General features: G+C 44.7%; 1 protein-coding gene across 3 annotated transcripts in view; it reads left to right on the top strand.

Annotated features, from left to right (window-relative positions):
* LOC111138933 (ASH1 like histone lysine methyltransferase) overlaps window positions 1-23,079 on the top strand; it is a 189,099-nt gene that overhangs the window by 22,457 nt on the left and 143,563 nt on the right. For all 3 annotated transcript variants that reach the window (XM_022490937.1, XM_022490935.1, XM_022490936.1), the window contains exon 2: window positions 4,749-5,269. In XM_022490937.1, the coding sequence (XP_022346645.1) occupies window positions 4,850-5,269 (420 nt within the window). In that variant the 5' untranslated portion in view covers window positions 4,749-4,849. The remainder of the gene's footprint in view (window positions 1-4,748; window positions 5,270-23,079) is intronic.

Genomic DNA, 23,079 nt, shown 5'->3' with positions numbered 1-23,079 from the left:
TTATTGAACACCTCCGGTATGCCAGGTGCAGTTTTAGGTGCTAGGACGTTACATTGAACTAAACTGACAAAACCCAGTTCCTGGAGGCACTTTATATCCCAGCGGAAAGGTATCAACAATAAATAAATACATTGTGCACCAGATTGTGAGAAGCATCACGGAGAAAAATAAAACAGGATAGAGTGTTAGAAGAAGATGGTGACATGAGTAGTTTTCAATTTTATAAAGGATTGTCAGGGATTGCCGGTTCCATGAGGTTACATTTAGGCAAAGGTGAAGGACATGAAAGAGCAAATCATGCAATTATCTGAGGAAAGAACATTCTAGTCAGAGTAATAATTGCAAAGGTCCTTTGGTAGGAGTATTTTACTTTGATGAAGAGGAGACGGCCTCTGACCCCCCTTCTTGGAACTAAGTGGGGAGTTTGACAAGAGATGGAAGAGAGGTAGAGGGGATTGTACAGCAGAGTAAATAGAGCGTTTAGACCGTTGGAAGGACTTTGACTTCCACTTGGAGTGGGATGGGAAGCCATTGAGAGGGTGTTGAGCGGAGGAATGACACGATCAGACACAAGCTTTAAGGATCACCTGGCTGCTGAGTTGAGAAGACTAAGGAGATACGGAGGGCCGAAGCAGCGGGCGGCCGGTGGAGAGACCGACTCCTGGGTGGTCCAGGTGCTGGCCGAGCACGGGGCTCTGAGTGGCATCTGTCAGGTTAGCGGGAGACGGATGGTGCGCGTGCTCCGGAGGTAGAGAAGTCTGCTGACTGAATGGGCGTGTGAGGCACGAGGGAGAAAGGAGTTCAAGGTGGTTAGGAAGTTTCAGCCTAACTATTTCTAGCTCAAGTTGCATTTATATACTGAGATGAGGAAGCCCATGGGAAGAACGGATGGCGGATGGGGGGATGAGGTGGAAAAGGAATTTATTTGAAACATGAAGCTTGCGGTGTCTAACCAGTAGGCATCTGGGCAGTGTGTTGGGCAGGCAGTTAGATACAGGATTCTGGGGTTCTAGGAAGAGGTCCCAGCTGGCCTCTATCTAGTGATAGAAACTTGTAAATCAACAATGTTGGATGGAATATAAGGCCGAAAGATTGGATCTGTTCTTTTAGCAAGTAAGCGTAGATAGGGAAGAGAAGAGTGTGCCCTGGGGTGCTCTGGTGTTTAATGTTGTGGGGAGGGAAGGGGAGACTGGTAAAGGAGACTGAGGGTGACTAGCCAGTAAGGCAGAAGAATCCAGAAAGGACTCCTGGAAGTCCGTGTGGAGACGATGGGGCTGTTCCGCTGTGTCACATTCTGTGGCAAGGTCAGGTAGAGGACTGAGAACTGACCGGTGTGCTTAGTAGTACAGAGTCAGTCAGTGACCTTGGCCAGCAGCTTATTGGGAGAGGTGGTGGTGAAACTATGGTGTGTTTCAAAGAAAAAAGGTGAGGATTTAGAGATGGCAAGAGTGGACTGCTCTTTGAAGAAGCTTTGTTTTGAGAGGGACAGAGAAATGGGGAGCTGGTAGAAGATAGAAGAGGGTCAAGAGGAGTTTTCTTAGATGAGAAATACTGTAGTATGTTTTCATGCTGACTGGTATTATTCAGAGGAAAAAGGAGAAGTGGATGGTGCAAGGGAGAAAGGATAGTCGTCCTAGTAAAGCTCTTGAGAAGGCAAGGAGAGGGTAGGCCTAGTGCTCAAGGGGAGGGGTTAGAAGTATATGTATTTTTAAATTATTGTTACCTTCTTAAGTAGGCTCCAAGGCTGGGCCTGGACTCCCAACCCTGAGATCAAAACCTGAGCTGAGACTGAGAGTGGGATGCTTAATGGACTGAGCCATCCAGGTGGCCCAGTATATGATGATTGTAGGGAAGGCAGAATCTACAGGAACAGACACACAGCAGGTGGGTAGGTAGCAAAATCGTGGGAGCTTGTGGCAGTTTCCTTCTGATTGTTCCTGCTGCCATCATAAGGTTGGAAGCAGAGTCAGTGAGGCTGGAGATGACTTCAAGTTGTTGTGTAGGAGAGTGATGGAGACAGGTTTCAGCACGAAGGGTCCAGTCGGGGTTAGTGTTCAGGAATGTAAAGTGAGTTCAGTGAACATGATTGTTTTTCTTAGACCAGCTTTGACGGTACAGAGACAGGAGGAGGTATAAGATACAATTTTGAAGCTGTTGCTAGGGGGATTAAGATATTGTAGTAGGCTTACAGAAAACACCTCTATGAAATACATACAGTGAACATTTGAGATAAAACTTGTACATGGGGGGGGCGCCTGGGTGGCTCAGTGGGTTGATCTGCTGCCTTCGGCTCAGGTCATGATCTCAGGGTCCTGGGATCGAGTCCCGCATCGGGCTCTCTGCTCAGCAGGGAGCCTGCTTCCCCCTCTCTCTCTCTGCCTGCCTCTCCGTCTACTTGTGATCTCTCTCTGTCAAATAAATAAATAAAAATCTTAAAAAAAAACAAAAAAACAAAAAACTTGTACATGGGACTCTTACAGCGCAGGGTGACATCACATGAGAAAGGAGAGGAGAACGTACGTCTGCATGCCAGATGCTATGTTAGAAGCCATCGGGGCCTTAAAATTCATTTATTCACCTATTGACTGGGCACTACTGTATGTGCTGTTCACTGTTCTGGGTGCCAGGAAATAGCTGTGAACAAACCAGAAGAGGTCCCTACCCCCATGAAGCTTAACACTGTCATTATAGCCTTTGGGTGGGGGGATAGTTATAGTCTTCTTTGGAGATGTAGTTGACAAATATGGAAGAAGGAAAAAAAAGCTGATTACTCACATTGTGGTCCTGTATGGATAAAGGTACTCAGGGAAGGATCAGTGCAAGCTTAAATGTAAGTATTAAGACATAAGTCCACAAAGCACCATGCAAAAGTTTGTTTTCTGCTTTTAGAAAGATAGTGTAGGTTGGGTTACTTCCACAGTGGTGGTTAGAGCAGCGCTCTTTCATCAAGCACAGTAATATTTTTGCATTGAAATGTATGACTATTTTCAAAAAATTGTGGTAATTAAGACCAAAACGGATCCAAATCAGGTTTGTCACTCAGGTTTTGTCACTAGTGAGTAATGAAAAAGCTTGTGGTTCTCAGTGTTTTAAATTCCAGGATTGTGAACCCATTGCAGACAAAGTAGGACTTTGTACTTTTATTTTTAATTTTTAAAATTAATTTATTTATTAGATACAGAGTGAGAAAGCGACAGGGCGGGGGGGGGGGGGTGTGCGGGGAGGCAGAGGGAGAGGAAGAAGCAGACTCCCCACAGAGGAGGGAGCCTGACATGGGCCTTGATCCCAGGATCCCAGGGTCATGACCTGCCCAGAAGGCAGTCACTTAACCAACTGAGCCACCCAGGCGTCCCCGAACTTTGTACTTTGAGAGGGAAAGAGAACACATGGCACAGATGCAAAATGAACATGATTTGTCAGGGACAGTAAGGAAACCGAATTGGCGACGGCATAGGGGATGTGTGTTGGGAAGTAAGGACAAGCAAGTTTGCATACTTCTGAGCCGGGTTATGAACAGCCTCGAAAACTTCTGTGCAGCGTTAGCAAGAATTATCAGAGTGAGCTAATCGGAAGGTTACCCCCGCGACTGTTCTTGCAAACTTGAGAGTTTAGTCAGTTGGCCCGTATTTACTGAACACTTAATATGCTGCTACTACAATTAGTAATAATAATTAATCATTGGTACTTTCTCTTGAAGCCTTACTGTGTTGCCAAGCGTTGGGCTATGCATTTTACTTATACTCCTATACAAGTTGTGAAGTAGCTATATGATCTTTGTCCTTGAGAACCTTACAGTCTTGTTGGAAAGAAGTCTTAAGGCACGTAGTTTAAACTACGAAATTCTCCGCTTCATAAATGGAATGTTCTAAGGAATAGGATGGTCTTTTTTCAGATACTTGTCCTGGATCTTGATTGGATATATGCTTAGAGTAAAGACTAGTCTGTCAGTCTTCGAGAATAGTGAATTATTTTGGTTCTGTATTTGTTAGTCAGCCTTGTGATTATCTGGTAATCTGGTTTCCTGAAGGTCTTTCTCTGTGAGAAGGGAGGTTGCCCGTGTACTTTATTTATATTTGCAAGTTAGGTATACATCTCTTATAATAATTTGCTTGTTTATATTTTATGAATTTGGAAAAATATTTACGGATTTGGGGGATTAAAGCATGCCAACTGACTAGTTACTATTAGGAAAACTTGTAAAATTTCTGGTTTTCAAAGATTTTATAACAAGTGTTATAAATCATTTATATAACAATTTTTTAATGTTTGTCTTTCTTACTAGAGTATAAGTCTTGTAAATTTAGGAACTGGGCCTGTTTTGTTGAGTATTGTGTTTCCAGCTTTATTGCACAATACCCGGCACATGATAGGAGCTCAGAAATATTTTTGAATGAATGAATGAGTGAATGAATTCAGAATTTAATTCACCAGCAGCGGAGATAATTCCAACCTGAGTCCTAGCCTGAAAAGCTCAAAACCTCTTACAAAAGTTGGAGCACTAAAACCAGTCCATAACATGTATTACTACAACTTGTTTATGATTATCTGTAGAATAAGCTTACTCTAAAATTTTAAATTTATTTATAACTAAATTAATTTAAATTCATTTTGTACTGTATTTTGGTTCGTTTTAACTGATTTGGGGTTCTTCCTGACCTCCTTGTCCCTCTCCCTTTATGCCCATTTTTTCATATTAATCAATAGTTGCTTTCTATTCTCATGAATTTTTGTTATGGTTTGTTCTGCAGAGAAAGAGATGCTGGATGCAAGTTTTGGAGATCCCTGTTTTTTATGGAACGCAGTTCTGTAAAATCTTCATAAGCTTCTTCGGCAAGAACAGACACTTGTGATGGACCCTAGAAACACTGCTATGTTAGGATTGGGTTCTGACTCCGAAGGGTTTGCAAGGAAGAGTCCCTCTGCCGTCGGCACTGGCCCGGCGGTGAGCACGAGAGAGGCGGAGCTAGAGAGCACTGCGCGAGGCGGGGAGGACCTTCGCGAGTGGACCCGGGGAAGAGGCGGCGAGGCCGGCCCGGAGGACGGTTTGAGCGGCGCACAGCCGCAGTTTTCAGTGAAAGAAACAAACTTTTCAGAGGGAAACTTAAAATTGAAGATTGGCCTTCAGGCTAAGAGAACTAAAAAACCTCCAAAGAACTTGGAGAACTATGTATGTCGACCTGCCGTAAAAACAACGATCAGGCACCCGAGGAAAGCACTGAAGAGCGGGAAGATGACGGACGAGAAGAGCGAGCACTGTCCTTCCAAACGGGTGAGTCGCCGCGGTGGTCGGCGGCGCGAGGATTTCCTCGGAGCGTCGTACCCGCTGCGCACACTCATTTCGGGGCGGCCGGTGGTGATCTCCGTGTTTCCAGGGAGTCCGTTTTGGGAGGCTGCCGGCGGCGGCGAGGCGGGGCAGGGACGGGACGGCAGCGCCACGGCGAGGGGCCGAGGGGCCGGTGTTCGTGCGGGGGTGAAGCGCGCGGGCCCCGGGGCGGAGGGCGCAGGCAGGAGCCCCCGCCTCGCCGTTGACCCGCGTTGTGGACAGACCAACGGGGAAGAAGTTGAGGCTCAAAGATGTCCGGCGGCTTTGATACCGCTTACCTTTTAAGGTGGTGGAGGGATCCAGGTCGCTAACACGTTGAAAGCGTTTGTGGGTTTTTGTGTTTGGTTTGGCTTGGGTTTTGGTTCTGGTTTCGTTTTGTTTTTAGGAGACGGAGGGAGAGAGTGTGAGGGGTAGGGGAGAGGCAGAGGGCGAGGGAGAGCGAGAATCTTAAGTGGGGCTTGATCTCACGACCCTGCGATCGTCACCTGAGCGGAAATGAAGAGTCAGACGCTTGCTAACCGAGCCGCCAGGCGCTGCCCATGTTGAAAGCTCTCGTAAAATGAATTGTTGAATACAGGGATTAACTCCTGTCACTCAGAGCAAGTTGATACATTAAAAATTGTCCCCTCTTTCTTTTTTCTCTAATGTATTTCTTTTTATTTTTTATTTTTTTGTCCCCTCTTTCTTGTAGGCTATCCAAATACAGTAACTAACTTTTCAGGGCGTCTGCGTGGCTCAGTCGGTTCAGCTGACTGCGTTTGGCTCAGGTCGTGATCCTGGGGTCCTGGGATTGAGTCCTGCGTTGGGCTCCCTGCTCAGCAGGGAACCTGCTTCTCCCTCTCCCTCTGCTGCTCACCACGTTTGTGCTCCCGCTGTCTCTCTCTCTCTCTCTCAAATAAATAAATAAATCTTCAAAAAAAGCATACTAATTTTTCCTAACCTTATTTATTCTCTGCTGTAAAGATACTAGATTTGTTTTAGGTTATGTGTTGATCACAAGTTTTAGTCTTTTTTTTTTTTTTTTTTAAGATTTTATGTATTAATTAGAGACAGCGAGAGAGAGCACAAGCCAGGGGTGGGGTGGGGAGAAAAGAGAGAAGCAGGCTCTGAGCTGAGTAAGGAGCCCGACATGGGGCTCAGTCCCATGACCCTGGGATCATGACCTGACCCGAAGGCAGCTAGATGCTTAACCAACTGAGCCACCCCGGCTCCTCTAGCCATTTCATACAATATTTAATTTCAGGCGATGGGCACCATATGTGCCCACTTGCATATTTAAATTATTTGTAAATATAAGTAAAACAATGAATCTAGGTAGAAAGACTTGGCTTAACATTTTGGCTAAAATTTTGAAATATTCCTGCATAAAACCACTTGATTTTTACTGTTGATTACTTAACATCAAATTCATGTGCTTTCTGCATGTTATCAGAAACCATAATGATGCAGGCTTTTTGTTCTCCAAATTGCTGTGGCATCCAGAAATTTTTAATAGTTGCTATTCTTCAAAGATCATAGGCATATAAAGTAGCTTGGGGTGTTTTATTGATAAAATGAACTGTGAGTGAGTTAGATTAGAAGCCAGGGAAGAAATGGGTGTTTTACCAGTATTTGCAAGAATGAACTCAATGAATCTTCGCTAACCTGGGTAACCTCCCCTGAGCCTTATTTTCCTCATGAGGATATCTGTTCCTGCTGAACTCAAGGATTTTCATAAGGTTGATTGAAAAAGATTTTTATCTGGCTTTTTTCCTTGAAACGATGTTAGAGCTTATCTTCTACAGCTGTTTGTAAAAGTCTCCAGTATGATGGTCTTTTGTAATGTTTCTGCAGTCGTTTTTTTTTAAATAGTTCACGCTAATGACGAGGTCTTGTACTCGGCCGATTTTACCTGCAGCACACACTCCCTCTCAGCGTGGGGCGGTTGCCACCATGTATGTTGTTCTTAGTAGTCCATGGTTTCCCAGGCCGGTAACAGAACTGCTAGTCATAAGGTGGTGGTTATTTTTCAGGCAGCTACTTTAGCACAGGATGTTGGGTGTGTTAGTAAACTTTGCGTTCATGCTTCAGGAGTGGAAAGGGCATGCACGGGCTGTGGAATCAGAACCCAATTTAAATCCTTGCTTAACAACCACACACAAGCAATTTGCTTTATCTCACTCACACTTGGTCTTCTCATTCATAGTGCGGGAGTAGGGATGCCCTTCTGCAGTGGCTATATGCAAAATTAGATTTATATGAAGCGTCTGGCATGCAATAGGTTCCTGTGAATGTTTTCTTTCCCTTGTTACAGCCTGAGGTAGGGCTTTAGATAACCTGTGGTCCCTGGGAGGCTGCAGGGGGTGGTGATGTCTTTGCGACGGGGCGGTCCGGTCCGGATCCAGGTTTGTGTTTTTGTGTAGCTCTGACCAGCTTCTCAGAGGAGTTCATGATTCGAAAAAGACTAAGCATCTTTGGCTAAGGAAGGAAAGAGGGACTATTACGAGGCATGTTACAGTCTTTAAAACAGGCTTTTACCAAATGCACCTGGAACATTAACCCCAATTCTTTAAAAGCAGTTGGGTTTTTGTCAGTGTTGCTTTTAAAGCAGATCTTACACGGCGACTGTGTGGCTCAGTCAGTTGTGTCCAACTCTTGGTTTCAGCTCAGATCGTGATCTCAGGGTTGTGAGATTGAGCCCTGTGTTCAGCTCTGTGCTGAGCATGGAGCCTGCTTAGGATTTTCTGTCTCCCTCTCTCCCTCCCGAAAAAAATAAAATAAAAAATAAAGCAAATATTAGGCCTTACATTTCTTTTTTTTTTTTTTTTTTAAGATTTTATTTATTTATTTGACAGACAAGAGATCACAAGCAGGCAGAGAAGCAGGCAGAGAGAGAGGAGGAAGCAGGCTCCCTGCCGAGCAGAGAGCCCGATGCGGGGCTCGATCCCAGACCCCGGGATCACGACCTGAGCCGAAGGCAGAGGCTTTAACCCACTGAGCCACCCAGGTGTCCCAGGCCTTACATTTCTAATGAAAATATAGATCATATATTTTATCTCTCCATTTACTTTCTCTTTTGGCAGTATTCAGAAAGCAAACCCAAGACCCTCTAGAAAAAAATAAAGTATTTGCTGTTATGATTAGTATTGAATGATTGGTAACTGTATATGTAATTTTTTAAACTGTTTATGTAATTTTAAAAAGCAAAACCCAAGTTTAGTTCCATGACTGAAATTTTTCCTTTTCTTGAATTATGTGACATACTGTTAAATTAAAGGAGTTTACTCATTAGCTCTGTGATTTTTTTTTTAAGATTTTATTTATTTATTTGATAGAGATCATAAGCAGGCAGAGAGGGGGGGGAAGCAGGCTCCCCAATGAGCAGAGAGCCCGATGTGGGGCTGGATCCCAGGACCCTGAGATCATGACCTGAGCTGAAGGCAGAGGCTTAACCCACTGAGCCACCCAGGTGCCCCTGAACTCTGTTATTTAGAGGGATTCAAATATGTCACTAATTTGTGAAAAATTGCAATTCATTGTTTAGGAACTGGAACATTAATAATTGGAGTTTGAAGTTTAGTTCATTCTTTTGAGAAAATATTAAAGGATGATGCTCTTAATGTCTTTTATTTAAAGTTATATTAAAGATTTTAAGGGTCCTAATTCTGTTTTTATTTAATGTATTTGTAATGTATTTTTTAGTATGTTTTTTAATTTGTTTTTATAGATATAACTGACTTACAGTGCTGTGTACTTGGTGTGAAGGTATGGTTGGTTTATGTTTCAGTAATTTTGAGGCTTTCTGTATTTAAATTTTGGCAAAACTGAAAATTTTCATATTAATGATGATAATAATAATAATTGAGTGTTGGCAGGAATCTGGGGAAACAAGCCCTCTCGTCCACAGCCGGTGTTGAGTAAATTAGTATGGAACTTTTTGAATTGTGCTGTTTTTTGTTGGTGAGTTTTCAGGGTTCTTTATACACTCCGCGTGCAGGACTTGCTACTGTGAACTCCCCTGTGTGGGCTGCCTTCTCACCCTCTTGACAGTGTGCTCTGATGCACGAGGGCTTTCAGTGTTGATGAACTCCAGCTTATCTGTTTTTTCTTCTGTTGACTGTGCTTCTGGAGTCCTATCTGAGAAATCACTGTCAAATCCCATTTATTGAAGATTTTCCTTTATGTTTTTTTCAGGGTTTTATCATTCTTGCTCTGTGAATTCAGGAACTAATTCAGACCGCAAGAGATGCTTCGGACGTGGGAAGCTATTATTAAAAACAATGTCATGTGTAGAGGCGCCTGGGGTGAGTCCGTGAATTAAGCCTCGGACTCTTGATTTTAGCTCAGGTCATTGTCTGTGGGTGGAGAGACTGACCCTGACCGCCCCCCCTCCCAGCTTCATACTGTGTGTGGAGCCTGCTTACAATTCTCTGTCTCCTTTTCCCTCTGTGCCTCTCCCACTAAAAATAAAATAATGTGTAAGAGTATGGATATTGGACCAGAAGATGCTATTTGATTAGGTAATAAACTCCTATGATTCAGAATTTAAGAGATAAAAAAGGAAACAATGAAATACTGTTACCGTTGTTACCCTGCTCCCTCTCTGAGTAAATCTATTTTGGAATCCCCTTTTAGACAATCTCGTGATAACCCCTTACCAGCTGTGATAACCATTAAGCAGAACAACCATTTCTCAATCAAAATGAGAAAACTGATCTGTATATTGAATGCATTTTCAGGTTTACATTTACACTTGGAAAATAATACTTCATTAAGAATTAGTTGTGTATTTTTATTTTTTTAACTTTTATTTATTTTTTAAAAGATTTTATCGATTCAACAGAGAGAGACAGAGAAGGAACACAGGCAGGGGAGTGGGAGAAGGAGAAGCAGGCCCCCCACTAAGCAGGGAGCCGGCTGCATCAGGGCTCGGTCCCAGCACCCTGGGATCCTGATGTGAGCTGAAGGCAGACGGCCGACGACTGAGGCACCCAGGCACCCCTGTTTGTTTCCTTTTAGAGATTTTATTTATTTATTTGACAGAGAGCACAAGGGGAGAGGCAGGCAGAGGGAGAGGAAGAAGCCACCCGGGTGCCCCAAGAACTAGTTGTTTTGGAACCAAATTGGTGCAAAGAATCTTCCAGGAAAATCACTCCCAACATTAAAGTCTGTGACGTCTCCCACAAATACATTAGGTATATACAGGTCAATGCGTGTGTCTCCCTCCTCCTGCAGTAACAGTTGGGGCGCCTCCGTGCCTCAGTGGGCCCAGCATCCAAGTCTGCTCCGGCTCAGCTCATGGTTCCGGGTTCCTGGGATTGAGCCTCACACTGAGCTCTCTGGGGAGTCAGCTGCTCCCTTTCCCTCAACCCCTTCTCCACTGTGCGGGTGCGCGCTCGCGCGCTCTCTCTCTCTCTCTCTCTCTCTCTCTCTGTCTCAGGTAAATAAATAAATACAGTCTTTCAAAAAACATTTCCTGTAAGGGGCGCCTGGGCGGCTCAGTCAGCTCAGTGGCTCCCTTCAGCTCAGGTCGTGATCTCAGGGTCCTGGGATCGAGTCCCGCATCATGCTCCCTGCTCAGCGGGGAGCCTGCTCCCCCACCCCCATCTCTCATTCCCCCTGCTCATGCTCAGTCTCTCTCTTTGTCAAATAAATAAACAAAATCTTTAAAAAACAACTTCTTGTGCAAATTGGGTTTTGTCGTCTTGCCACTTCATGTGGTGTCTGTCGTTTCCGAAGTTGTCCGAGTGGGCTCTCCGCTCTTCTCGGCAGCATTTTAGCAGGCGAGGGTAGAGGTGGAAGCCCTAGTGTCTCCTCCCTGCATTACGCCACGCGGAGACGGCGGTGCCGGTGCCTTCCTCTCTGGCGCGCAGGCAGCAGTGCAGTGCCACAGTCGCGCAGCGTCTGTGCTCACGTGTGACCCCGGCTTGCTCAGGCTCCTCTGCCCCAACGGGCACTTTCGAGACAGATGAAAAGTAACCAAAACCTGTTTCCTGCGGCCGGTGATTAAAACTGAAACTTGCTTGAGGTTAGTGGGGTTGGGGTCTGTTTCAGTGCCAGTGTGCCCTGATGACAGTTTAGGTCACGGGGCGCTGAACCTCCAGTGCTGTGTTGACTGACATTTTGCCAGCGAATAGTTTCTTTGGTGTCATTTTAGCCTAGTTGAGTGGCTTTAATGAGCACAATGGATTATAAATAAGATTTACAGCGCTAATTATAATTTTCCTCCAAAAGATAGTTTTCTGTTTGGAAAAGAAGTGTCTGTGCTGACGTAATAGATTCTTTAGGAAATAGCTCATTGAAGAGGTAATTTTGAATTTCAGTCAAGTGATTTTTATGGAGAGTTATTAAAACCCACATGAATCCAAGTATTCTAATTAAGCCCTTTCGGTCTGAGATTTTATTTAATTACAGAACTGATGGATTAATGTTTCTTTAATAAGAAAACATACGGATAATAATAATAGTATCTCAGCCTTTGCTTAGTACAGCTCATTTGCCAAGCAGTTTTTAAATTGCTGCACACAAATCCCAATTGTTTCAAAATGAAATGTTGAGGGAAGAAATGGGTTAGATACTATCTAGGTTTTGGCTTTTCTTTCTCTTTCTTTCCTACTTTTTTTTTTCCCCAGAGAGAGATGGAAAGAGTGCACATGAGCCAGGGTAGGAGGTGTGGGGCAGAGGGAGAGGAGGGGAAGAGAGACCCTTAAGCAGGCTCCATGCCCGGTGCAGAGTGTGATGTGGGCCTGGATCTCATGACCTAAGCCGAAATCAAGAGTCGGAGGCTTCACTGACTGAGCCACCCAGGCACCCGTGTCTGTTACACTTCAGCTAACTGGTCAGGGGATTAATAGTTTACTTGTATTACTTACATTTACTGGTATGACTTCTATTACTAATGATTGTACTTTTCACAACGGAAGGTCAGGATTTGGATCACTTAATTTTAAACATAATCTCTAGCCTCACAGTATTCTTTGATTCATCTCTTTCTCTATAAAATATTGAAGTGCCGTTGTAGGCAGTGCACAGTTGTTGCCGTGTGGTAGCTTCCATAATAAAAACACCTGCAGAGTGTTGAGGAGTTCACAAAATCATTGGGAGAAGGTGGGTGGAGCGTATGCTGGGAAGATTAGCAGAGGGGTTCGTGTTCAGAATTCGGTATTGGCATCTTTGCTAGAACTGCTAGAAAGAGGCTTTGGGGGGCAAAGTAAATATAAGGGCGCAGAGGCACAGCTAGCGCGCTGCACAGACATTAGTCAGATGACAGGACGAGAATTTGAAGCCTTTAGTGTAGGCGAGTCCTGAGAGGATACACCATGGAGGACTAGTTGGGGGGCTTACATGTTCTGCCTTCTTGTGTTGCACTCAGAACTTAGGGAAACTTCATTTTTTGTCTGCATTTTCTTCTTAAGAAATCTTGGGTTGAAGTTTCTTCTCTGTTTTGACTTACAGAGTGTTTTAGTTTTTGAACCATGTAGTGTTGTTTCTAACATAAAACTTTTAAAAAATTGTATGACCATTCCCATTTGTTTTTAAGGATTTTTTTCTTTGTTTTTAAAGTTCTGAAATTTTGTGGCTGTACTTTATATTAGAAAGAGGAAACATTGAAGTTGAAATTGCTTTTTTGGAAAGGTTTTTTTTTTTATTTTTTTTAGAGAAATTTGGAATTATTTATAGTTGCAGTTAGTAGGAGCCCTGTCCTTTTTAGCCAAAATGTTAGATCTTACCAAGATACAGTACCCGAATCTTACTTTGATCTGTTAGTAGTGAACCACCTCCGGGCAGGCTGGTGCGGCTTGTGGAGAGCACAGAACTGCACCAGCAGGTGGCGATGGAGAGCCGGGTCCAGCAGGGGTTGCAGGGATTTAACTCTTAAAGGGGAAATGGAAGTGAGGCGTATTAGGGGTTTAGGATACAGCTGGCGAAGCTCAACGTGACTGTTCGTGGTTTGGTTTGTTTAAAGATTTTTTTAAAAAAATACTTTATTTATTTATTTGACAGAGAGATCACAAGCAGGCAGAGAGGCAGGCAGAGAGAGAGAGAGGGAAGCAGGCTCCCTGCAGAGCAGAGAGCCGGATGCGGGGCTTGATCCCAGGGTCCTGGGATCATGACCTGAGCCGAAGGCAGAGGCTTTAGCCATTGAGCCCCCCAGGTGCTCCTAAAGCCAACTACTTCTTAATGTAGTTCTGCTTCATAGAATTAAGAATTATTTTTCCAGAAGAAAAGGAAACTTATTGTATGTCTAATTCCCCCCTCTGCCCTTACAACTAAAAGGTGGGAAAATATGAGGACATAATCCAAGATCTGTATAATAACAGGTCATTCCTGTGCCTTTTTGTTAAAGATGAGGATCACTTCGTCCCAGCAAGTACCTACTGTCAGGAGTTAAAGAGAAGTATGTAAGACTGGGGGGTGACCTACCAAGGAAGGGAGTGGGTCATTGTTTGCATGTTAACTGTGACTTCCTTGGGACCCTTTAATATAGATATGGGTCTTCGAACTGGATGTATGGTGTTCCTAAGGCTTTTGTTTATCCGGAGTCTCTTATCTAAATTGCGATTATACAGATTAGCAAAAAAAAAAAAAAAAAAAAGATCATACCAGCAAAGATGGCAGAAACGGCAGCGTTGGTAAAGTGAGATAGTAACCACTACTCACTCTTCAAACAAAATAGGTTCTGAGCTATTAAATTTGGTCTTTTTCTACCTTCATGTTTTAACAGCCAAGTTTTTGTCTACTGTGTGTATTTTACCATCAGTTTTAGAAAACATCTCAACGTCAAAACAAGTTGGCAGTAAAAAGTTCTGCTACTGTGTTAGAAAGTCAGAGTTTAGGAGATGGGCAAAGGCATTCTGACACAGACGCACAGATGGTAGATATGTACACTAGAATATTTTAGGTATTTTTAGCCAAGCTACATGGGATTAGTAACACCTCAGAATATATGTGAAAGGAGAAAGATGATCCTAACAATTGCAGAATTCAGTGGTAACTTTCACAGTAACAACAATGAAGTATGGTAGACCGTGCTTCTGAACCCCACCTTTTTATTTTTTGCTGAAATTGCTGAGTGTGATTATCCCGTAGTTCCTTGTCTAGTCCTTCATCGCATGGGTAGGAACTACGGAAGACTGCTGAGGAAGTCACAGACAGATGCTGATGGCTAGAAGCCAGAGCAGAAGGGTGCTTGGTCACTTTTTGTTAAGCTGCTTGTTGATTGTGAACGCTAGGAATTATCAGACAACTGGAAATTGTCCTGCACGCACTTGATGACACATTTTTCTGTTGCAATCTCAAGAAGTAAATTAGCTAACATCAAAATGAAAAATTAGAAAAATGAAATTTGATACTAAGTTCTTAAATAAAAAGCAAAGAGAAAAAAGTTTCATTTGAAATAGAGAAAGGAGGGCAGATGAGACAGTAGAAAGCCTCAGCTTACCTGTCACCCAGTTCTGGGGAAGGGTCCCTGAGCTGTAACCTCGCCGCTTCCACTGCGTGTTGGTTCTGTTTTCTAACGTGTCACATTGTAGTGCAGTTCTTAGTTTGTCTTTTGTTTACTAGTGAATGAATGCTCCTTGAATGTTAGGGCAATCATTCTAGTTTTTGCATTTAAGGATCACAAACTCTACTTAAAAAATAGGCCATTAAGGGCTCCTGGGGGACTCAGATGGTTAAGGGTCTGCCTTTGGCTCAGGTCATGATCCCAGGGGCTGGGATCAGCCCCGCATTGGGCTCCCTGCTCAGGGGGAAGCCTGCTTCCCCCTCTCCCTTGCCCCTGCTTGTGTTCCCTCACTCACTGTGTCTCTCTCTCTGTTAAATAAATAAATAAAATCTTAACAGAAATAGGTCATTGAGATTATGGACTGTGTGTCAAGATCTGCAGGCATTAAAAACAGCAACAGCACAAACAAAACCAACAAAACCAGCCCCAGCACCAGAACTACGCCCCTTAACATTTAGCTCAAGAACAGAGGATTCGTTTCTGTAGCCCTAAGATGGTGCTTTTGTGTGAATTTCCCCAACTGAAATACTCGTAAGTATTTTCTCCTTTCAGTTACTAAAAGTGTGTATTAAAACTTTTAGGTCTATTTAAAACAATCTGTAGTTTGCTGCTTTTAAGAAATTAGCGTTATTACCTGTGGCTGTTTCATGAATTTCCTGGTGAATCACAACTTTGACGACCCTTAGAAAAGCCATTCATCTTGCAGTAGGTCAGACGAGGCCTCTGTTCTACCACAACACGGAGAGATACACCAAGCTGTCTGCAGTATCTCCATTCAGAAACAGCCCCCATTAGGTTCTTAGTTTAGGAAAACATTTTTGGATGTCAGGTACCTTTTTAAAGCATTTAACACATCTTAGTGACTCAATCACTAACAGATGATACAAATGAGCCCAAGTGACACTTTTATCATCACTGCTGTGGGATGCTGTTTATCCCAGGGCCTTTTTTTCCCTTTTTGACCAATTTTTTGTGTTTAGGCTCCTTAGCTCTCTCCAGGGAGTAAGGGGTCACATTCTCCTATCTAACGGCACCTTGTGAGTTGTGTCCTCTGTGAGAGCAGTCTTCCTTGTACCAGTGTCGGAGCAGGTCCAGAATATAAGACTGCATCATCCCGCTGCTGCTTTTCCGCTCCCGGGTTCCTGCTGACAGAAGTTACTGGAGCTGGAACCTGACGGTGTACAGGCGTCAGCGGGTCCTGCTTTCGGTAGACTTCTGTTGTCTTCCCTTCATACTGACTGACTGTGTTGGGAGCTGCCTGAGCTGCTTGCTTTGTAGGGGAGAATAGGAGAGAGGTTGGCTTGGGGCCCAGCCTCTGCATGGCAGCGGCTGTTATGCAAATTCTGGTGGATCTCACATTTCAGTGAAGTCTTCTTTTCTTCCTTTACATACACAAACAGCTAAGGGGCAGCAACGATCTGTCTTAAGCCTTGGAGACAAAACAAGATGCCACTCTTCCCAAAATATCGTCCATTATGGAAGCCTCTGCTGCTGTAAATGGAGGGAAAGCAGATCTCTTCTGCTGCACTGTGAACACGGCTGTAGATGTACCAGGAAGATTCAAACTCTCATAGTCACTTCCAGCAGGTTCATCCTCATTTCTTGCATTTTGTAGTAGAAACTTCTCTAATTAGTGCTGCATTTGACTGATTGGGCAGTTCACGTTCTTTTAAAGTGTTGGATGTTAAGGATATCTGCTTGAGTCTGTATCATGGTTTGTTTGAATGGTGTACAAAATGAGGTACAGCAAACGTGAATATTTCTCATTTATTTGTTGATGTTTCTAGTGGAAAAAGTCATTATTGAACCACATTGAAAGACGGCATAGCTTTCCTTAAGTCCCAGGGAATTAAGCCTGAACATCTTCACAGTGACTTGCTAATTCACATGCTGCTTTTTATGGTTGCCTGTTCATATCTTTTATTTCATTTTAATGACTATAAATCACTACGGAGATGCTTACATACAGGCTGCTCCGTAAGTGCACATTGCTAATTAATTTTGAGATACAGCTGCATAGAAGCAAATGAAGACTTTTGGGGAGACATCAGAATTAAGGGCCTTACATGATGAGATAACAAAACCTAGGGATTTTATGAAAATGACTGAGCCAGCCCCTATATTTCTAATTTCTAACATAGTTTTATGAGTAACTTATGTTTCTTACTGTCATGGGGAAAATTTTGTCCATAAACCTTTTCCTTTACATTTTTTTAGTGGTTGTACTAGAGTTGGCAGTACACAGTTACAACTAAGCCAAGTTCAGTTTCAGATAACACTATCACTTCAAGGGTACATTGTAATAACAAAATAACCCAAATTCCTCCTTACCCTCCTTTGTATCATCACCATTGTTCATTTCACTTATATATAAGGATATCAGGCCTTTTCATACATTGTTGCTATTATTTTAAACAGACTTACCTGTTATATCCGCTAATAATAAGAAAAATAAAAGCTTATATGTCACCTTCACTCTTTCCTTCCTCAGTGGTATTCCTTTCTTTTTCTCGATCCGAGTTTCTGAACCATCGTTTTCCTTCTCTCTAAAGAACTTTGAACATCTTGCAAAGCAGGTCTGCTGGATACAGAGTCCCTCAATTTTTGTCAGTGAAAGTCTTTATTTCTTCTTCATTTTTATTTTTTTTTATTTATTTAAGATTTTGTTTGTTTATTTGACAGAGAGAGATCACAAGTAGGCAGAGAGGCAGGCAGAGAGAGAGGAGGAAGCAGGCTCCCTGCCAAGCAAAGAGCCCAATGTGGGACTCGATCCCAGGACCCTGGGATCGTGACCTGAGCTGAAGGGAGAGGCTTAACCCACTGAGCCACCCAGACTTCCCTCTTCATTTTTAAAGGGTAGTTTCGCAGGATACTGAATTTCAGGTTGGTGATTTTTTTTCTTCTTGCACTTAAATTTCAGTCCGCTGTTCTTGCTTGCATGGTTCCAAGAAGAAGTTAGATATAATTCCTACCTTTGCTCTTCTGTAGGAAAGGTGTTTTTCCCATCTTCTTTTAGGGTTTTTTCCTTTATCTTTGATTGTTTTTCCTTTTTTTCTCTCTTTTTAAAAAAATTTTGTTTGTTTGTTTGAAGAGAACAAGGGCAAGTGGCAGAGGGGCAGAGGGAAGCTCGCTCCCTGCTGAGCAGGGAGCCTGATGTCGGGCTCCGACCAAGGACCCTTGGATCATGACCTGAGCACAAAGCAGACACTTAACCGACTGAGCCACCCAGGCGCCCCTTTATCTTTGACTTTCTGTGGTTTGAAAATGATGTGTGTATGTGTAGGGCTTTCGTTTGTTTGTTTTGTTTTGTTTGCGTTTATCCTAGGATGCTTATTATTCTTTGAGCTTTCCAGACTTTCTCGCTCTCTTCTAGTGTTCCCATGATGCAGATGTCACACTGTTGTCCCACAGCTCTTGATCTCCTGTCCTGTTTTTTTCTAGTCTTTTTTTTTTTTTTTTCTGTTTGCTTTTTAGTCTGCTAATGAACTCATGGGGGCCGTTCTTCATTCCTTAGTGTTTCAGTTCTCCAGAACTGTCTTTGTTTCTTTCTTAGGATTTCCGCCTGTCTGCTCGCGCGGTCCGCTTTATCCGTTAGCATGGTAGTCATAGTTTTAAATTTCTCGTCGGATACTTCTAATTTTCCTGTAATAGTTAAGCCTGATTTTTTTAAAAGATTTATTTGTTTGTGTTAGAGCACTTGCAGGCGTGCAGCGGAGAGGGGCAGAGGGAGAGGGAGAGAGGCCGAGAGCCCGGAGCCGGCAGCCCGGCTGGAAGCGGGAGCCGGTGTGCGACCACCGAGCCGCGGGGCCTGGCCGGACCTTGCCGCTTTCCCCGGAGGCTGCTGCGCTCTTCGCCTGTCTCGCAGTTCTCGGGGTGGCGCGCGCCGCGGGGCGGTGTGAGCGCGGGGGGCGATCTTGGCTCCCGCGCTCGGCCTCCGTGGACCGAGTGCGATTTGCCGACAGCGGCCGCGCGAGGCAGGATGGGACGGCGAGAGGCGGCGGGAGCGGGCGTTTCCTCCCGCAGAGCCGTGGGCTCGATCCGCTCCGAAGGGTCGGGCTGTGCTGAGGAGCATCTCCGGAGGCCGCCTTGTCGCCAGAGGGCTCCGACGGACCCCACAGGGTCCCTTCCCGTCCCCCGGCGGTGGTTCTCCCTGTGGGGACCCGGGGCGGACGCCGGGCTAGAACCCGGCGCGGGGCGGCTGCCGTGGCTGACGCCTGCCGGCTCCGGCCCCGGCCGTCGTGCTCCGGCGTCGGGCGCTCAGCCTGTCCCAGGCCGCGGGTCAGCGTCTGGCGCGTCCCCGCACCCCGCACCCGGTGTTTCAGCTCCGGTCCTGCGCTGCGGCGAACCGGGCTCTCGGCTCCCACCGCAGCCCGGGCGGCCGCGGGAGTTTGCCCTGCGACGGCCTCACGTCCGCCGCGGCTCCGAGAACGCTCGCTGGCTGCTGCGCCTGTTGAGCTTCTCTCTCCTCGTCTGGCTGCGGCGGCCGCCGTCCGAGCTCCCCGGCAGCGCCACCTGCGCCTGCGCACGCGGTCGTGCAGGCTGCGGGGCCGCGGACTGGGCTGCGCGTCTGCATTTCCGGCCGCGTCTCCGCGCGCGCCAAAGGCGCGCGAGCTTCGCTGTCTGCCCTGTGACAGCGGCGGCCGCGCGCTTTCCCGCCCGGGGTCCGCGTGCCACGCACGCGACGCGGTCCGGTGAGTCCCTGTGAACGGCGTTGAGCGCTCCGCTCCGCACCTCACCGTCGGTCCTGAGGCCGTCCGGCCGGTCTTCGCCGGGTCAGGAGGGCCGCGGGGGGCGAATTCCGGAATCGGCGGCGCGGCTCCCGTTCTCTAAACGTGACACTTGAGGATGTGAACAAAACATTTCTTTTGAAAGATTTTGTTTATTTCCCTGAGAGACCGCACGAGCAGGGCGAGGGGGAGAGGGACGAGCTGGGGAGCCGGATGCAGGGCTCGATCCCGGGGCTCCGAGGTGGTGACCTGACCTGAAGTCAGATGCCCCGACGGGCCCCTGAACAGAACCTTCTCTTCGGATTCCCAGACCACCCAGGCCGTCCCCGTGTTTGTTCCGTTGTCCGTATTCACTGAACGACAACGGACCGCTTGCTCGCCGATTGTCCGTTCTGCACGTTCGCTGGGGCCCGGCGCGCGCTGTCGTGAAGCCGGGAGCTGCCGCTGTCCGGGCGCGGACGCCAGGGCGGGAGTCGACGGGCCGGGCGGTCGAGCGCGGGCGCCCGCGTCGGGCTGTTTGAGGCGCAAGAAACAGGAGCGCGTCTAGTCGCAGTCCCGGTTGGGTTGCGGTAGGCTGAGATTTAGGAGCAAATTTCTCAACAGGATGTTTTCTCAGAGGAGCTTTGTGGGCAGATCTCAAAGACACACTTAGCAGCCGCCGGAATCGACGGTCCGTAGCGAGGCGCTCAGATTGTGGCCTCCCGAGTCACATTCGTGGAGACTTCTTAAGGCAGGAAGGTTTTTATGGAGTAAGAACCACACTTGTTGCAGATGTTTTGTTTTCCTCTAACATTTTCTACTTTTTAGAAATACTCTTCTTTATGTCCGGATCAAAGGTTGTTATGGGTGAAGATTTATTCTGTAGCTTCTCTCATGAAACTTTGAGCTAAGTTGGCATGCTTTGATTTCGTTTTCACATAACATGAAGAAGTGCTAAGGAGGTATTTTTCTTGAAAGCTCCAAGGATTAGAGAGAGTAAGATATTTTACTTAGAAGTTAATGTTCAATGTTATTTCTCTTAGTGCAGTAAAATTCTAGGAAGGCGAGAATGATGATATAAATGAAATTCTGTTATTCAGTCTTTTATGATTCTTTAAATTCTTTAAATCTACTAGCGTCCATACTTAATCTTAAAATGTTTGTATTAACTTAGATAACCTGTTTATATTGTCAGTTTCCTTGTTTAACTATTTGATAGTTGTTTTTTTTACGATTTTGTTTATTTATTTGAGAGACAGAGAAAGAACATGAGAAGGAAGAAGGTCAGAGGGAGAAGCAGACTCCCCACAGAGCCAGTAGCCCGGCTCGATCCCAGCACTCCAGGATCAGGACCTGAGCCGAAGGCTGTTGCTGAACCAACTGAGCCACCCAGGCGTGCTATTTGATGGTTCTTCTTTTAGCATATGGAACTAACAGCTTTTGGGATCATATATACTTCAGCATTTCAGTTTTACAATAATACATGTACCACTGCTTATTTAATGTTAACACATGATGTCCATAAAGAAGTTCTTCATGTTTCATATAGAATTCTTTAAAGTGAATATTCAGGGCACCTGGGTGGCTCTGTGGGTTAAGCCTCTGCCTTCAGCTCAGGTCATGATCTCAGGGTCCGGGCTCGAGCCCCGCATCAGGCTCTCTGCTCAGCGGGGATCCTGCTTCCTCCTCTCTCTCTGCCTACTTGAGATCTCTCTGTCTTAAAAAAATAAGAAAAAAAGTGAATATTCAAATATACCACAAATCCAAGTGTCATGCCTTATTTGTGTTACTGACAATGTTAGACTAATTGGTAGTAATATGTTATGTTGATTACTTCTAAGTTTTGTGATACCAGAAATAACATGAAAGTAAGCATTTAGTTGTTGGGCTTTCCTTAAAAAAAAAAAAAAGATTTTATTTATTTATTTTTTTATTTGTCAGAGGGGGAGAGAGAGCGCGCACATGGGCGCACACAAACAGGCAGAGTGGCAGGCAGAGGCGGAGAGAGAAGCAGGCTCCCTGCCAAGCAAGGAGCCCGATATGGGACTCCATCCCAGGACCCTGATCATGACCTGAGCCAAAGGCAGTGGCTTAACCCACTGAGCCCCCCAGGAGTCCCAATTGTTTGGCTTTCTTGAGACTGAAGCCAAACTTGGTAAAAATCTGCCTTGAAGTATAAATTGATAATATCTTTTAGAAGGAGATATTTTAAAATATTTTTGTAATTTTTATTCTTCTCCTGTCTTCCTCCTGTAACTTGCCCTTTCATTAGATTCTGTGACTGTGTTTCACAAGGTCTCATTTATTTTCTTTATTCTCCTTCACTTTTTGGTAGTCACTCATAGTAATGGCAAAATATAAAAGCCCTATCTTGTAGCATTTATTTCTTCCCTTATTCTAACTGAGTTTGAACATGTGTTCTTGTTCTGCTATTTAATTCTCTGCTTTGTTCATATCGTTGTTCATTTTAAAATACAGGTTTTCATTGTTGTTATTTTTTAAAAGCTATATCCCAGTGGGGAGCCAGGGTGGCTCAGTTGGGTTAATGACTCTTGGATTTGGCTCAGGTCATGATATTGGGGTCTTGAGAGAGAGTCCTGTGTTGGGGTACCTGCTGAGCAGAGAGTCTGCTTCTTTTCCTTCCCCCTCTGCCTCCCTACCCTCTGCTTGTGCTTGCCCGTGCTCTCTCTCTCCCAAATAAATAAATAAATCTTAAAAAAAAAAAGTAATATCTCAGTGGTTTCCTTTATATATATTTTTGTTACCTTCCTCCCAGAAAAATATACCTCTGTCTAGAGAAGAATTTAAAATTAATCGGGAAGGAAAAAAATAAAACAAGATGGGATCAGGAGGGAGACAAACCATACAAGACTCTTAATCTCACAAAACAAACTGAGGGTTGCTGGTGGGGAGGGGGATTGGGCGAGGGGGGTGGGGTATTGGACATTGGGGAGGGTATGTGCTATGGTGAATGCTGTGAAGTGTGTAAGCCTGACAATTCACAGACCTGTACCCCTGGGACAAATAATACAATATATGTTAATAAAAATAGTTAATAAATAACACACACACACACACACACACACACATAACTGGAAAAAAAAAAAAAAGACGAAGATAACCAGGCAGATTTTCAAAAGAAGCCAATGAAATATATTTTCTGGATATGAACGGTTTATTTTTATGATGAAAAAAGTAGAGTCATTTACATTTAAAGACTCGGTGGTGCTTGTTTTGGCAGCACATGTGCTAAAATTCGAATGATATGGAGAAGATTAGCATGGCCCCTGGGCTAGGAAGACATGCAAATTTTTGAAGTGTTCCTAACTAAATAAATAAAGGCTCAGTGAATAATAGTTTAGCTTTCGATTTAGACACTGCTGTGGATAGAATAGTGAACTGGAAAACAGTATCAAGAAAATTACCTAGAATGTAGCACAGCCAGAGATGTCAAATAGGGTAGAAAGAATTACAGTAGATAAAGAATGGTTGTAAGTCTAATAGGTCCCAGTTGGAGTCCTGAAGAATAATTGAGGAAACCTAATATTTGAAGGGTAATATTCCCA

Source organism: Enhydra lutris, unplaced genomic scaffold, assembly GCF_002288905.1.
Source record: "Enhydra lutris kenyoni isolate GAN:26980312 unplaced genomic scaffold, ASM228890v2 scaffoldscaffold94, whole genome shotgun sequence".
Classification (NCBI taxonomy): domain Eukaryota; kingdom Metazoa; phylum Chordata; class Mammalia; order Carnivora; family Mustelidae; genus Enhydra; species Enhydra lutris.
This window is presented reverse-complemented; position numbering and strand designations above follow the sequence as displayed.